The sequence below is a fragment of the Vulpes lagopus genome, chromosome 21 (genome assembly GCF_018345385.1).
Source record: "Vulpes lagopus strain Blue_001 chromosome 21, ASM1834538v1, whole genome shotgun sequence".
Lineage (NCBI taxonomy): Eukaryota > Metazoa > Chordata > Mammalia > Carnivora > Canidae > Vulpes > Vulpes lagopus.
This window is the reverse complement of record NC_054844.1, coordinates 19,303,027-19,320,627: the sequence shown is the minus strand read 5'-3', so window position 1 is coordinate 19,320,627 and position 17,601 is coordinate 19,303,027. Positions and strand designations below refer to the sequence as shown.

Genomic DNA, 17,601 nt, shown 5'->3' with positions numbered 1-17,601 from the left:
GGGATGATTTATTACTAAGGATTTTGGTAAAAAGAACTCTGCAGTAATCCCCAAATGGTATAGTCATTGCCAGTATTAAGAAAATATCTCCATAGTACACAGATCTCTCTTTAGCATTCTAATATCATGTCTCTTCCAGGCCTTCACTAATAGGCCAAATGGAACCAAGGATTAAATGGAGCACTATCATTGAAAGGCACTAGAGCCATGAATATGAAATATGGGTTTTTAAGTACAGTGCATAAATTTATAAAAATTTATGGCCTGGCATCAATGAATCCAGGTGCTTTATTCATCAAAGTTCTCAGTGCCCTTCAATAAATACAACTAGTAGGATTATGAACAAGAAAAAAATGGAAAAAGTTTAAAAATCAAAGACATTTGTGTGTAGTAGATAGTAAAGATCATAGCTGATTATACTGCTAATGTTGGTGATAGGAAAATGGCTCCCCAACTTTGTGAGATATTCGGTAGATTGAAGTGGAATAGAGAACATTATACCTGATTCTCAATTACTGGAAATGAACTCAGGGAATTAGGGAGAACCCATAGTTTACACGGAAGGGAATATTTTGAATGAAGAAGGAAATGGCATTTCTGTGGAAGATGTTAGAAATAGGTAGGGAAAAGACTTAAGTTATCCTGGATAGAAGTGCCACCCTTGGGGAAATCAAAATCAGAAGCCAAGAATTGGACAAGTGAGTGTGGAGCCTTGATTAATTTTTTTGCAAACTCAAAAGGATAGTCTAAAGATAAACTTGTGTTGCATATAGATTGTTGTCTTGTAAAGGAAGAGAGTCCTGGATAGTGGTTGGGTCTGGATTTTCCCCTAACTTCAGAAGGGTAAAATATATCTAATTTAATTGAATTAGTCAACTGAGGTGCTTCCTAGGGATCCTAAATGCATTTAAATTCCAGAAGGAGAAAGGGGGAGTAATTTCAAATGAGATTTAAGCAAGAGAAAAAGCTATTTGTGTTTCAAGCAGGATTTTATATGAGGCTTTCTTTTTCTTTCTTTTTTTTTTATGTGAGGTTTTCGTTTACACAACCTCACGGACAACACTGGGAGTCTTTTCCTCCCTTTACTAGAGATCCTACTTATAGAAAGATTTGACAAATAATTGTTAAATCTGTGATATTGATCAAGGACAAAAGAGAAAGTAAAGATGAATGCTCACCATAGACATTTTACTGCCACTTGAAGATTTGCATCCTGCTAGACAAGGTGACATGTAAGTTATCCCACTGTCTCCACAGACTGGTTCCCAGTCATTTTCATCACAATTGCAGTTTGAGTTACAATAAGAAAGTGGTACATTTATGGGAGATGTCACTGGATTATTTCTGGAAATATAAGGTAGACATATATCAAAAAGAGAGAGAGAAAGAAGGAAGGATAGGAGAAGAAGGGGAGAGAAGAGAAAAGAGAAAGGAAGAGGAAGCAGGAAAGGGAGCCAAGAGAAGGGAGGAAGCAGAGGAGAGCATAAGGGGAGAGAAGAGGAAGGGACGAGGGGATGAGAGAGAGCTTTAATTAGCAAAGTTTGTTGAACAATAATGCCAAAAGGGCATTTTTATATAGTGTTTATTAACACTTTCTGTCTTTACCCAGACATAAAGAAGATCCATAAGACTTATATAAGAGGTCTTTGTGATTCTACCAAGAAATTACTCATTAAACACTTCATTTTTCTGAGACTCCATTTTCTCTTCAGTAAGGTAATAGACAAAGGTTCTTTCCCAGATTACTGTAAAGTCCCACAAATCAGTGTTATTTAGTTTGAATTTTTAAATATATATTTCAGCTACAAAAGAAAAGAACCCATAAGGATCAACTGTTTAAAAGATTTATTCATTTATCCATGAGAGACACAGAAAGAGGCAGAGATATACGCAGAGGGAGAAGCAGGCTCCTTATGAGGAGACTGATGTGGGTCTTGATCCCAGGACCCCGGGATCACAACTTGAGCCAAAGTGGACGTTCAACCACTGAGCCACACAGGTGCTCAAGGATCAATTTTTTAAAATTAGGAATAACAAAATCAGTTGAGAAAGACTAGAAAAACTCCATATACCTTTTAAGTGAAATGACAACATACTCTATAATAATTAACTGTAAAGTCTGGTTATATTTATAAATTATAATCTTATGGCTAAAATTACAAAATAGATTATTTGTATAATTAATGTTCTGCTTATAGATTTTAAAATTATTCTATTGTTTTGAGTACAAGTCTTGATAATAATTGAGAATTGATCAACAAAGGAAGTAATTTACATGAAGAAAGAAGTAAATTTGAAAATTCATAAATTCTATTACCAATAACTTTACTAACATACATCTAATACCTAATTCTGCTTGGGAACATATAACTGGAGGAGGTTAAACATAATGATTAATGACCAAGTCCAGACATTGCCATCAGATACTCTTGTGCTTACACTCATTCTGCAATTTTAGAGTGTGTTGTGACTACTCTTCCTAAAATCAGATTTGCCATTTGTAAGTCATAGATAATAACATCAACCACATAGGGATTTGGGGGGGATTAATATTGTAGTTATTAATTTTTTTGTTCTCAGTAGCCTTTCATACTCTTAAAAGTTTTGGGGACCCCATAGGTTTTTTGTTCAACTGTGTTATACATATTGTGTTATACATATCTATATAATCATAAATTAATACTAAAAATGTTGAACATATAGAGTGCCTGGGTGGCCCAGTCATTTTAAGTGTTTGACTCCTTATTTAAGCTCAGGTCATGATCTCAGGGTCGTGAGATTGAGCCCCATGTTGCACTGAACTCAGTGGGAGTCTACTTGAGATTCTCTCCCTCTCCTTCTGTCCTTCCCCACTTGACTCATGCTGTCTCTCTAAAAATTTTTTAAAAATTAATACATGAGAATACACAAGCACACATCATTAGCCACCAGACTGATGTTATTGTCACATTATTATAGCTTTAGAAAATAGCACTATATACTCATGAGAAAATGAGGATGAAAAAGGCAAATACCATCCTGGTATTATTATAAAAATAGCTTAGAATGTGCTGAGTCTTCAATAAAATCTCAGGGACCTCAGAATCTCAGATCAGATTCTGAGAAACTCTACTAATTCGTACTTTAAAAACTTACTCCTGTTACTAACACTTCACATATGCTGAATACATCGGTTCTGTTATTTGCTATCATTAAACTACGAGTTTCATGAAGTTAGTGATATAGCCTATAAATATTTTTGACCTTTAAGGAGGCACTCAGTAAAATTTTATGGAATGGAAAGAATCTGATACAACTCTAGCTGATTTATTTTGAATAGATGGAACAGTTGCTATACTTGTTTTTAGGGAATTGGCTTTAGGCTAAAGCATGTCTGATAACTTGGGAGCCCTTGGAACTACTGCTGTGATGTACAGAAAAGTAACACCTGTGATGTAAAGCATCAGTCTGGAGTCATTGTGTGACTTCAAATAAGTCACAGTTCCTCTGGTTCTCAACTAATAAATTAAGAGGATAGAAGAGGTTTGGACTCCATGATCCTTAAGGTTCTTTTTCCTCAAAAGTTCAATGTTCCAAGTACTCTGTATTTACTGGAGTGGATAATGGTGGATAGGAGTAATTACCAACATTTATGGTTAGGAGGAAGCTGAGAGATAATTCAAGACAAAGTTGACAGTTCTCTAATAATAGGATGAGGTTTAGATAAAGAAATGTGGGGAAATTTGATAATTTCAAATTGACTTCTCATAAGATCCAGAGTGCAAAACTCAGAGTCAACAATAAGCAGCACTAGGTATCATCGTTACTCATTGTAATCCAAGGATCTTTCCTTGTCTGAATGTGAATCTTCCTAACCTTACATTATTGACTATATTCAAGAGATGATAAGAAATCTGTATCAGGAATATTTGTAGGAATACTTCACAATACTTTATAATACAAAGTAAACATTTTCTATGGTCTAACATACAATTATATGTAGGATATTTATTAATTCTATCTGAAGACTCTGGCAGTGGACACAGTGACCTACCCACTGCTGCCAGAGATAAAGTCTTACTCATAGGTTCTATGATGGGAACTAATTACACGTTCTGGATCTTTCCCCCTCTGAAGAAGGTCTCCTTGAGGGGAAAGCAGATGCACAAAGTTGGAATCTTCCTAGACTGCAAGTATGGGCAGTTATCCTTCTATGATGTAACAGATAGATCTCTCATTTATAATTTCTCTTCTCTTACCTTCCGGGGAGCTGTCAGACCCATATTTTCTCAATTCTACTGCTAATAATGATAATACCAAAGAAATAGTGTTAGCTTGCAGAAAAGGAAAATTCAATACAATGTAAGGAAATATTTTCTTATAAATATAGTTGTTAACCATTAAAATTAACTGAAGATAAGAATTGTACAGTCACTTGTGGGAAATGTTACTTATATTCCTATTATGATGCATCCAAAATTGTAGTAGTTAAGACTAGAAGTTTTGGAGTCTAAACCCCCTAAATTAAGCCAGAATCTTAACATTGCTAGTCAGGTAATCTGTGTATCTCTCTAAGACCTACTTTAACTATCTATAAAATAGGGGCATAAGTACTTGCCAGTCTTTGTAGGTACCCAATAAAGGATAACTATTATTATTAAAACTTGTGTAGATTTTCTTTTAGGAATAAAAGGAGAACTTTTTTGAGATCTTAGGAAGTGGCCATTTTAAGAATTTGTAAATTGACATTTCTCTCAAAAGAACGTTTAGTTAAGATTGCTATCTGCCCTGTTTTCCTAATAGTCTTTTACATTGGATAGTTTATATGTTATGCAATTAATATATTGATATATACAAACCCATCATAAGTTAAGGTTAGGCCAGCAACTGGTTTGCTTTCACAAATTAATGCAAAAGTTAATAGTTGAAATAAGAAGGACAATAGACTGGTACAAAATGATAATTTGGCAATTCCAAGCAAGGTAAGTTTGAATTTTTTAATGACATATCCTCCTACAAATATTCCAGTTGCAACAGTTGGTAAGGTTATGGTTCCTAGAAATAAAAGAAAAGAAAAAATTGTGATTATATAAATATGGTTATTCTGAAGTATCTTTATCAATGAAATACAGAGTGCACCAACCAAATTAATCTCATTTTATTACTTAAGTAGAAAGCTGACAGCCGTGGGTGGAGGTAGAACAGTGTATGACATGGGAGAAACAAAAATAATTTCTTGATGCCAATGCTAAGTATTAGGGTTCCCCAACAGCAAAAGTCAGTGACTGAGAATATTTGAATGCCTCAACCCATGGTTTCTATGAGGGACTTTCTTTCTCTGGAAAATAGCAACAAAATATCATCTTCCTGCTTAGAAGACTTGTATCCTACTATCTAAAATCCTTTACACCTAAAATATGATATTTGTTTGAATGAGGTAGACGTAAATGATGTGTTTAGTTGATTTTTCTTTTGTTCTACTTTTTGTAAGTAGCTGAGTCCTGATTCGAAGCCCATGAATTAACAAAATTATAAGGATTACATTACAAAAGGATTTGTCTCAGGATCTCAACATTATAAATTCCAATTATGCAGATACTACATCCTAATGTTCCATTTACATGCAACTTTTCTCTTAGGATTTCATCTTCTCAAAAATAACATGAGATGCAACTTCAAATGCAGAGCAATGATGATATCATGAGACTGAAATTTGATAAGATTTACAAAAGAATAATTGGAAATTATATTTACTAAAATATAAAATTGCCTTCACAGCAAAATGTTGTTTGAAACTCAATTACTGGACAGTAGATAGCTTATCAAGCAAATTTAAAAAACATGTCTTACCAAGCCAAATGTTAGCCTCAGATGCTGACTGACCATACTGTTGCTCTACATATTTGAAGATGTAAGTAATCGCACCAATATGGCTGCTGGCTAACAGTAATGTCAAAAACTGTAATATAACATATAGGGGATTGGTAAGGATGCTTTTCAAAGACTGGAAAAAACCTATAAAATATAAAAATATGATATAATTCAGTTTAAATATATGTTATATCTTAATTTTATAAATGAATAAAAGTTAAATAAGATTGAAAATTGCCTAAACGTGTAACAGAAAGAGTACCCTGCATTCCTACTGTCAACAGCATTTTTAAATATTTTTCCTCATTTCTCCATATGTACATTAATATCCACTCAGTTTATTTTACCCCAAAATGAAACCATATGTACATGCTGTTTTGCACCTTGCTCAGTTCACTTTATATTTGGTTATTCTTAGCACTCTACCATACAACTGCATATATTATTAATTCAATTATTCATTAATTCAACAAATACTTGGTTTTCAACTGGGTCCCAGGCAATATGCTAGGTGCTCCAGAAACCAAAGTGAATGGACATGCATTATCTCTTATTAGTTAGCACTTAAAATTAATTGTTATATTAATAAGACAACCATTAAGTTAAAAGTTACTTTAAAGAGAGTATAATGCAAGAAAATAAAGAGAGTAAAAAAATAAAATAAAATAAAATAAAAAATAAAAAAAAAAAAAAGAAAATAAAGAGAGTGTAATCCAAAGTTCACAGAAATGAGAAGACTAAATTTTAAAAAATTATGAAGTTAAATTTAGTACCAGGACTCAGATCTGTTTCCTGGTAGACAGCTTTTCTACTATAAAATACTGTATCAGCAAATCTGGCAGTATTATAAATCATTTTTCTTATGGTGCAAGGAGAGGAAGAGAATAATAATGTTGTGTCTTAGGTGACATTGACAACAGTACAACTTGTGCCTACAAACAGATGTGTAAAAAAATCATAACTTCTGTTCATGGTAAGAATTTTGTGATCTGGGTCTATAATCAGAAGGTTAACCAACTGTAATGAAAGTTAAAGGTGGAAGGAATTTCTTAGAAAAAATATTAGTATAGTATCAGAGTCTAGCAAGATAGAACCAGATATGATTAGATAGGGATGACATGGACTTTGAAACATCTCCCTCTCTAGATCTCTAACGGTTTCCATTAATATGGTCAGAACTAAGTTTTTTATTCAATGGCAAGTAAGAAATAGTTTCATCTACTTTTACTGAAATTAACAATTCCAAATCAACTATAAATGTGAAATACTTGCCAGTGATATTTCCACTAAGACTTTGTCCATGGTTCGTCACATTAGTCATTTGACTCCTTTCCTCATTTGTTTTGAGCAAATGCAAAGATGTTAAGTTTTTCTCTTCTTGTTGTGGTTTATTCAGATCTCTGGGCAGGAAAAAGAATGGTATGGAAGACATAATAGATAATATTCCAGCCACAAGGAAACCAAGCCACCAAGCACCAACCCAACGGGTGTCCTTAGGAGTTATTCTGATATCGCCTGGAATAAAGAATTAGAAGCAGCCAGTCAAAAAATCATTTTGAAATGCAATATATTCTGTGCAATAATAATAATGATTGCTGTCCTTCATAGATGAAGAAGTAAACTATATTACATCAATTCTGAGATGCTATTTTTTAAAATTTTGTTCACACTTCAACACACAAATAGTGAGCAAAGGACTATTGAAAAAGTGAATTCATTCAATATTTGGAACAATGATGTCCTGTACTTGAAAAACATTATGTTACCTTGTTCTAATTATACTTACTGAGATCTACATAGCCAATATCCACGTACATTTTCGCAAACACAGATCCCTGTATAAAGCCAATGATTGGACCAATCATTGATATTGCATGCAAAGTACCTAAAGATATTATAAAACAATTTTATCAGATGTCAAGAATACATGGTTCTTTTTCAATATGTTTTTTAAAGTAATATTATACATGTCTAAAAATATTTGTTTAATAAACAAAAGAATGAAGTTAACAGCACTATTATTTCAAGGGTAGACCCAGGGAAAGTAGTCATAAAATCTAATATTTTCTGTACATTACCTAAATAAAAAGAAGAATGTCCTTCTTCAGCAAAATCGTCAATGTAAGAAATCCCCAAAGGTACTATGGGGGTTTCCCCAATTCCACGAAGCATATTACCCAGCAGAACATATAACCATATATATGACACAGATTCCTTTTCACAACCTACATAGACAAGATAGTGTATTATTTAAAATATTAATTTTAGCATTCCTATTAGCAACTCAACTACTTTAACCCCTTTAAGATTTTTGTTTTTTTCTAATTGTAAGAATGATTCATATTCATGTTACAAAATTTGAAAATATAGGAAAGCAAAAATTAGCAAAAATTAAATTATCTATAACCCCACCAAACACAGAGTTGCTCCTCATGTTTATTATATCTTCCACATTTTTAGGTAACAACAAAATATGCACAATCTTTATGTACATTATATACTTAAATAGCCAGCTCAGATTACAACCTACTTTTACACTTGACATCATATTATGTCAATTTCCCCATGTGTTTAAGGTTTCTTTTATAGCAGAATTTTAATGACTGCATCTTGTTGTGCTGAATAAAGGTTTTGTAATTTATTTAATCAACTCATGAGATATTTCTAAGTTTCCATTCTTTTAAACAGGAATGCCTTGGCTATAATTGTAAAATAAGTCCTTGTGCGCATTCCTGGTTATTTTCCTAAGACAAATCAGTAAAGTAGAATTGCTGATTTAAGCACAGATACATATTTTTGTTCTTTACTATACTGAAAATTAACCTTCAAAAAGAGAAACTTATATACTCCAAGGAATGGATAAAATGCTTCTACATTATTTCTTTTTATTTTTGATAAAATAAGCAGAAAATCTTTTCATTTTTAATATTTTTCTAATAGGTAGAAATTTCTAACATTTAAAAAACTTATAATTCCTGATTTGAGTCTTAATAGGTAAAAAAATATTTACTTGGTGTAATAATTAGTGTTTTTCATACAATTATATTTTTTACATATTTATACCACTTCCCTAATTTAAATGTATATATTCTCTACCATTTTCCTGGTGAAATATTTTCTTTTCTTATTACTTCCTAAAAGCTCTTTATATATATTAACACTGTTTTGTCTTATATACACAAGATGCAAATGATTTTCCTGTTTTTTAATCGTTTTTGGTAATAAATATAATTTTTTTACAGATATAATTAATTCAGTTTTAGAATATTTATTAGTGACACTATGAATTCTTACCTTTTTCTACTATCTCAGATGATGTTCTATTGAGTAACAAATTTTGACCAAGTAAACAGGTTGGGAAGCTTGATGTTAAATTTTCTGATGGATTAATATGAGTTTCTTTAGAATACCTGTAACTGTAACAATATCACTAGATTTAAAATTTAGCTTATCTGCTGAATAGTTTCATTTTCCCAGGAATGCAGAGGAATTTCCTCACTTTAATTGCATGATTTTCTTCTCTAAATTATCAGAATCCTTTTTGTCAATTTCACAGCCAGAATTTCAGGGAAAGTGATGGTAAAAATGAAATGGGAGTGCCCACTAAGAAATATTTATTCAGCACTTCCCAGGAAAGGTGGATTATCATTCTAGGAGTGTACATATTATGCTCAAGATATGTAATATCTTGGTTTCATGTTTTGTTTTAAAAAAAAAAGAAACCTGGGCCACCTGGGTGGCTCAGTGTTGAGCATCTGCCTTTGGCTCAGGTCATGATCCTGGGGTCTTGGGATCGAGTCCCTCATTGCTCCCCACAAGAAGTTTGCTTCTCCCTCTGCCTATGTCTCTACCTCTCTGTGTTTCTCATGAATAAAAAAAATAAATAAAATCTTAAAGAAAAAAAAACTCTGCTGTGTTAAATTTTTAACTTAAAAATGTGTTAAATTTTAAAAGGAACCCATTTGAATTATCTTCAAAGGTGGTCACAATCTAAACTTCCTGATTAACTTTCTGGTAAATCTTAATAGATTTTAGAAGAGCACTTTACAAGTCAATCTACAATACATACAAATTCATCCACATTTTTTTTTATCAATAACCTCTCTGGCTTTCTTTCATAGATACTCATATCCTCCTCCCCACTATATACATTGAAATGTCTGACTCTACAAAACTTAGTTTTAGAAAATTCTAGTCCATTTCAGTTTGATGAGGAAGAACTTAATAACAACAGAGATGGAGCCAGAATAGTAACAAATGCTGATCCGAAGTTACCCTGTGAGCTCCAAGGGCAGCCTATTGCAGGCCAGGCATTATGCTCAGCTCCAGAGAACGAAAAGTAAAACACACAGCTTTTATACTTAAAGTATTTTGTACTTTATAACATAAAGATCTATAATAAAGCATGTGACAAGTGAACATAACAGGTCCTGATTTGTCACAAAGAAAAGGGGATGATCAGTTTTCCTTGGAGGTGGGAGAGGTGGTAGATTAAAGAGTTCACAATGAGGATGACATGTGAGATAAATCTTAAAAATGGATAGGAGCAAAAAAATGAATAGGGGCTTAACAGGTAGACAAAGAGGGAAAATTATTCAAGGCTATAGAAACACCACATGTAAAGATATAACATATTATGGCACATTTGGAAAGCTACAAGCCTAGAGTGTGGTCCTCCAACCTGGAGAGCAGTGTAAGATGAAGCTAGAAAGACAGTGAAGATACATGTAAATGAGTTTAGATATTAATCCATAGGCAAGGGGCACTGGACATTTTCAACTATGACCAACAGTAAGAAATAAATTTTGCAACACTACCAGAACATATACATATGTATACACACACTCATAAATATATGTACAATTAAAATAAAAGTTGCACAGAAAAGTATTTGTTCTCACATTATATATACTTCTATTCTATTCTGTTCTCTCCTCGAAAAAATTGTTGATTTCAATCATCTGAATTGATTTGTTGATTCACTTGTGATTTGAAACTAAAGCTTGAGAAACCCTTCAATAGGAACTTGGGAGTTTTAAGCAGGGATGAAATAATTATATTTGTGTTTTAAAATAAATTCTCTAGTATAGGATATGAGTTAGGATGGAGTTGAGACTGAGGGCAGAAAGTCCAGGCCAGAGATGTGGGAAGCTTCAACTAGGTTAGAAACAATGGGGATGAAAGGAGGAAGCAACCTTGACAGCAAGAAGATAGTAATAAATAATATTTGGTGACCACTTGTCATGTGTGTTGAAATAGTGAAAGAATCTAGAATAAGCCCCTTGACTTTGGTTTGAATTCCTTTGTGGCTAAATGAATCATCATTGAAAGAGTAAATGTGAAAAATCTGAACTGGTTTTGACACAGTGGTGAATTTAATTTTGAATATATGCATGGGAAATTCTTACCAGATGGTAGGCTGGAGATAGCTATGAGATGACTTGAGTGTAAGAAAAAGTCAATGTATGTTATTGCTATATTTAATGCACAGACTTCATACAAATAATCTAGAATGAAAAGTGAAGAAGATTGAAGAGGGAGCTTAGCGGATAGTGACATTATGGTGTCAGCAGCAGAATAAAAGGGCAGGCATGATGAAGAAGCCACAAATAGGGCAGCCCGGGTGGCTCAGCGGTTTAGCGCCGCCTTTAGCCCAGGGCCTGATCCTGGAGACCCGGGATCAAGTCCATCCTCAGACTCCCTGCATGGAGCCTGCTTCTCCCTCGCTCTGCCTCTCTCTCTCTGTGTCTCTCATGAATAAATAAATAAAATCTTTAAAAAAAAAAAAGAAGCCACAAATATAGGGGAAAAAATCAAGGAACAGTAATACAACAATAAAGAAGAAGAAGCAGTACCAAGAAGAAGAAAGTACTTATGAGAAAGTACTCTTAAAAGGGGGGAAGGGAATTACTATGGTAACCAAAAGACATGACTGTTGGTTTGGGCAATGAATAAGTAATTAATATCTTTAGCAGAAACTGTTCATTGTCTCTCAATATCCGTTCTTCACTCCCTCCATTGTAATAGAGATGGGATTTTTAGCTAGAAGGATGACAGACTGGAATAAAGTCTAGTTTTGCCAATGTCTTTGTATCTGAATGTCAGATGTAACAAAGTTCTGGCCACTGTGAAGTTAGAAGTATTATACTTCTGAAAATATTTCTTAAGCTCAGCCAGCACACACTTTTTCTTCTTCTTCTTCTTCTTCTTCTTCTTCTTCTTCTTCTTCTTCTTCTTCTTCTTCTTCTTCTTCTTCTTCTTCTTCTTCTCTTCTTTTATCTTGTTGCCTGAGACAACATTGCCACAATTTGGAGTATGATGTTGAGGCTATGCAAGGCAGCACAATATGATAAAGAGAAGCAGGAACCTATCATGCCAGGTCTGTCTTCACTAAATTTTTATGTGGAAAATTAGCCTCTATCTTATTTAAGCCACTGCTATTTTAGGTTTTCCATCATTAGTATCTGACTCTAATCAGAACTATACCATGACCTTAAGAAAAATACTCTCGGGCAGCCCCGGTGGCTCAGCGGTTTAGCACCGCCTTCTGCCCAGAGCATGATCCTGGATACCCAGGACCGAGTCCCACGTGGGGCTCCCTGCATGGAGCCTGCTTCTCCCGCTGCCTGTGTGTCTCTCTCTCTCTCTCATGAATAAATAAATGAAATCTTAAAAAAAAAAAAAACCTCTCAATGGGAATGGTAGTGGGTTAGGTGATGCACACTTATTGACTATAAACAAAATCTTGTAGGCAAAGACACAAAGTATATATTATACCAGAAAGTCATAAAAAGATCATTTATTTCCTATGAAACTATAACCTTATTTAGTGCTATTCATATTTCAAAATCAGTGAAAGCCATGGCTGATAAAGCAATAAGCAACTTAAAACATAAAAAATATACTTCATTTCTACACATGCTTAGTGGGTATTCTTCTCAAAAAGTGATTGCTTATTTAAAAGAAAAATAATGAAAACTTACCATGAATTTACAATGAAATGATTATTAATGACATAGAGCTGTTTAACACTTACTATCCCATAAAGAAATGTGGTAAAGCAGTCAAAATACTTCCAGTTCCCATAATGAAGCAACCGATTCCAATTATCTTTGGTCTGTGTAGTTTGGATCCAAAGTAACTCACGAATACAATTACAAGCAAATTCCCTACAAAGAGAATAAAATTACCTTTTATGATTTATTATAGCAAATATTGCCAGTCCGATTTTGTGTCCAATAGAATGGAAAGCCTCAGAATAAATACAAATAGAGCATAAGACGTGCCTTTCCCTACAGATCATGTAATTTAATTGAGAAGATGAAACTCACTTACATTAAACAACTCATTGTATAGTTATATGGTGTTAAGAAAAAGAATGAATTTTTAGATAGGAAATAAAACACTTGAATAACTTGGCAATATTAGTGAAGCAAAATTTTATTGAAAAATATGGCACTGACTGAATTGTTTTTGACTGGAAAAAATGCAGAAATCTTCCTGACCTGAGAGAAAGGTGCTCATTTGAACATTTATTAACTCACTCTTACCATTCCTTAAATTTCTATTAAGTACCTGCCACAGTACTAGGAGCTGGAAATATAAAGAAGAGAATAAACCATAGTATTTGTCCTCCAGGAATTTATATACCAATGATAAAAATAAGTAGATGAACAGTGGTGATATTAGACCACAGAAAGGAAGAGCTTAAATTAAGTAGGGGCTGAAATAAAGTTTTCTGGAGTAGAGGTCACTTGAGATTTAAAGTGGAGTATTAGTTATCTAGAATAAAAAGGAGATGAAGAGCATTCCAAGTATAGGAAGTCATGACCAACCGGATCCATCTGGAGCTACATGTATAATAACAAATAACAACCAAGAATTAGTGAACATTTGATGGGAGGAAAAAAGCATGAAATAACAGCACCAAAATGAACTGGCAGATAAAGTTACTCATGGAGAAACCCTTAAATAAAGAAACTAAAAAGAGGAGAAACTGAAAAAATCTAGTTAGTCTCTTTAGAGGTAAAGGGTAGGTTGCATCCATAAAATAAGAATTGGTAGACTAGGGCAGCCCAGGTGGCTCAGCGGTTTGGCGCTGCCTTCAGCTCAGGGCCTGATCCAGGAGACCTGGGATGGAGTCCCACATCGGGCTCCCTGCATGGAGCCTGCTTCTCCCTCTGCCTGTGTCTCTCCCTCTTTCTCTCTCTGTGTCTCTCATGAATAAATAAATAAAATCTTTAAAAAAAAGAACTGGTAGGCTAAAAATAATAAGAGAACAGTAAAGAATTTTTGTTAATTAAAAATAGTATTCAAAAAAGTACATATTGGGATCTGGTAAGATGGAAGATGGTATCAGAGAAGACTGATGGAACATAAAGCAAAAAAAAAAAAAAAAGGAAAATTTTAGACAGAAAAAGTTAAAGGAACAAAATTGTGAGGAAATTTAACATTCTTCTAGTATATGTTTCAGAAGAAATAACTAAGAAAATAGAAGAGAAGAAACAAACTTAAAAATAGAAAATAAAGGAATGCCTGGGTGGCTCAGTGGTTGAGCATCTGCCTTGGCTCAGGGCGTGGTGATCCTTAGAGTTCCAGGCCCAGAGTTCCAGGATTCTGTCCCACATTGGCTCCCTGCAGGGAGCCTGCTTCTCCCTCTGCCTACGTCTCTGCCTCTCTCTGTATCTCTCATGAATAAGTACATAAAATCTTTAAAAAAGAAAAAAAAAAGAAACTCCTTCATTTAAAAGAAGACTTAAGCTTTCAGATACAAACTTCTATACTTCTCCAGCATTAAGTAATGTAAAAGAAACAGTTCAGAAATATGTTGGTAAAATTTCTGAAATTCAAGGATAAAGAGGAGATACTTATTGGTGCATGACAATGACATTGATAATGATTTCTTATATGTAACACTGAATATTATAAAACAGATACATGTTTTAAGTGTTTTGAGGAAAAAAGATTTTGAAATTTTAATTCTATAATCAAATTGTTACTTGAGTATAATGGTAGAGTAATGCATTTTCCAACAAACAATGGCTTGGAACATGTTATTTCAATTATTTCCAGGAAAAAATAACTACTTGAATATATACTCCACAAAAACTAAAGATGAGATTTGAAGTCATAGGATTCAATTAACAGCGGTAAGCAAAGAAACCAGTAAAACTTAAAACCATGCACACATAATGGCTGTCAAACAGCTACAAAGTTTAACCAAAATATTAAGAATCTATTCATCAATAAGAAGAAATACACACTGAATCAGAATTTAAAGCTAATTAACAGTCCAAAACTAAAATTTTAGACGGTTTCATTAAATCCCTGAAACAGAAGGGTAAAGGATATGAAGGGTGTAATGGCCTCTTAATCATGAAAATGCCGAATTCATAGTAAGAAGATACATGGGTCTTCCTTTACACAAATATTTTTAAAAATATTCAACAGCTAATATATTTTAAGATAAGTTAAAAATAAACAACAAACTTATAGAAAATATTTGTAATTAATACAACAGACATAATTTTGAGTCCCTTCAAATCATTAAAAGGTCTAAAAAGGGCCCAAGATGACAGCCACCATGGAGACTGAGAAAATGTCAGTATTATTTTTGAAGATCAACAAAAGAAAAACAAATTTGCACTGAATACAAGTAGAGCTGAAGGAAAAAAGAAGTGAAAATGAAACAACTCCAAAATTTAGAATATGCTTGTAAGACATCATGCCTGCACATAAGAACTGCTTATTGATACCTGACCAAATTGGTGATGTTTTCATTAGCCATTCTCAAGAAGAAACACAGGAAATGTTAAAAGAAACAAAGAAATATTTGCAGGAAGACATTGATGCCTGAAAATACAGAGTGGAATTAATTCAGTGGGTGTTAATAGATTCAGTTCTTTGCAAAATTCAGGAGTAACAGAAACTGTGAAGCTGATGAAAGTTAAACATTTTATAATACTTAAAGTATTATAAAAGTTTTAAGAACTTTTGTTTAATAAATTTGAATATTGTTTAAAAGTTTTTAAAGGCTATAAGGGAGAAGGTAATGAGCTACTGATTCATAATTATAACCCATTATAATTATAATCCAATATTATATAAAACCTTACTGTTATTAGAGAAATCCAAATTAAAGACAACAAAGCAATATATTCAATGTTCTAAAAACAAAAATATTTTTCATTTCAAATTTTATATGCAAACAGCACAAACCTAACAGAAGTTGCTTCAAAGCTCTTCCTCTTCCCTCAAATAATCAGAATCATAATTCTCTCTCCAACATTTATTTATTTATGTATGTATGTATTTATCTATTTATTTATTATACAAGGACATCTTGAAAGAGGGAAGGTAAAGCCCTGCAAAATATTAGTTTGCAAGCAATGAGTTTGTATAGATTAAAGTTTCTCAATGTCTGCTTATTGACATTCTGGGCTGAAGAATTCTTTGTCATGGGTTTTGTCCTGTGCATTGTAGGATGTGTAGTGGCACCTTTGGCCCCCACTACAAGATGCCTATAACAATCTCCTTCCCATCAGTTATAATAACCAAAAATAACATCCATTATCATCAAATTGTCCCTGGAGGGCAAATTTACTCCTGACTGAGAATTAGTGGTGCAGGGCTTGTATGAGCAGTTTTTACTTCTGCAAATCTTATTACTAAATAATAATAAAAATAGAAATAAAAATTACCAATTTCAAAGCCTCCATCAATTAAGCCAGAAATAGAAGATGATATGTCAAATCTCCTTTCAATTTGAGTGATGGAACTTTTCATAACAACTCCACCTAGTGCCTTACACGTAAAGCTGAATGACAGGGCTACTAAGAACATCTAGGAAAAAGCAGAAAGAAAGGAGAAAATTATTAACAAATAGACTATAGGGCTTATATATGTATTGAATTAAAAATAACTTATCTTATTTACTTAAGAACATTATTTTTATCATAGAAATCATACCCATCTTCCACTATAGCAATTGATCCTTCCTAGTCTTTTTAATGTTATTATCATTATACAGATAAAACATCATTTTCTAACTTGGTTACAATATCAGATAATTAGAGCAGAACAGTCAAAGTTCTTATTTTTCATTTAATATTATTAACTCATTTTTAAGAAGCTAGATAATGGCCTGAGATGGCCACAATGTAAGCTATTCTTTATTCCCCCATGAAAAGTATAGGCTAACTGTGAGGGGAGTGGCTACACATTCTCAAAGATGGAATTTCCAGGACATCAGCTGGAAAATGGCTTTTTTTTTTTAATTTATAAAACCTCACTATTATCAGAGAAATCCAAATAAAAATTGTTTTTAATTTTATTTATTTATGATAGTCACAGAGAGATAGAGAGAGAGGCAGAGATACAGGCAGAGGGAGAAGCAGGCTCCATGCACCGGGAGCCCGATGTGGGATTCGATCCCGGGTCTCCAGGATCGCGCCCTGGGCCAAAGGCAGGCGCCAAACCGCTGCACCACCCAGGGATCCCAAGAGAAATCCAAATTAAAATGAAAACAACAAAGCAGTATATTCAACATCCTAATAAAATACTTTAATTCTAGTGGTTTACAGATGTTTTATTTTCAAATTCACTTTAACAGAATGTGTTGATTCATCCTTCTTATGGTCCACATTTATACCCATAAGTAAATTCCTTTTATATCCAACATTAAAATATTCTTCTACTATGGACTGTATGTTTGTGTTCCCACCAAATTCATATGTTGAAACCTTAATCCCT

The 17,601-nt window shown here is 33.3% G+C and overlaps 1 protein-coding gene and 1 pseudogene across 7 annotated transcripts in view; one reads left to right on the top strand and one right to left on the bottom strand.

Moving 5' to 3' along the window:
• Window positions 1-17,601, bottom strand: part of SLCO1B3 (solute carrier organic anion transporter family member 1B3) — an 85,893-nt gene that overhangs the window by 15,442 nt on the left and 52,850 nt on the right. For 5 of the 7 annotated variants that reach the window (XM_041735800.1, XM_041735798.1, XM_041735797.1 and 2 more), the window contains 9 exons: window positions 16,551-16,692; window positions 12,887-13,019; window positions 9,145-9,266; window positions 7,929-8,075; window positions 7,637-7,735; window positions 7,123-7,365; window positions 5,830-5,994; window positions 4,839-5,034; window positions 1,179-1,344 (listed from right to left, as the gene is read on the bottom strand). In XM_041735800.1, the coding sequence (XP_041591734.1) occupies window positions 1,179-1,344; window positions 4,839-5,034; window positions 5,830-5,994; window positions 7,123-7,365; window positions 7,637-7,735; window positions 7,929-8,075; window positions 9,145-9,266; window positions 12,887-13,019; window positions 16,551-16,692 (1,413 nt within the window). Of the gene's footprint in view, window positions 1-1,178; window positions 1,345-4,838; window positions 5,035-5,829; window positions 5,995-7,122; window positions 7,366-7,636; window positions 7,736-7,928; window positions 8,076-9,144; window positions 9,267-12,833; window positions 13,020-16,550; window positions 16,693-17,601 lie in introns of all 7 variants that reach the window. The other 2 variants (XM_041735803.1, XM_041735802.1) reach the window with 2 other exon arrangements.
• On the top strand, window positions 14,193-15,885 carry LOC121480076 (annotated as a pseudogene).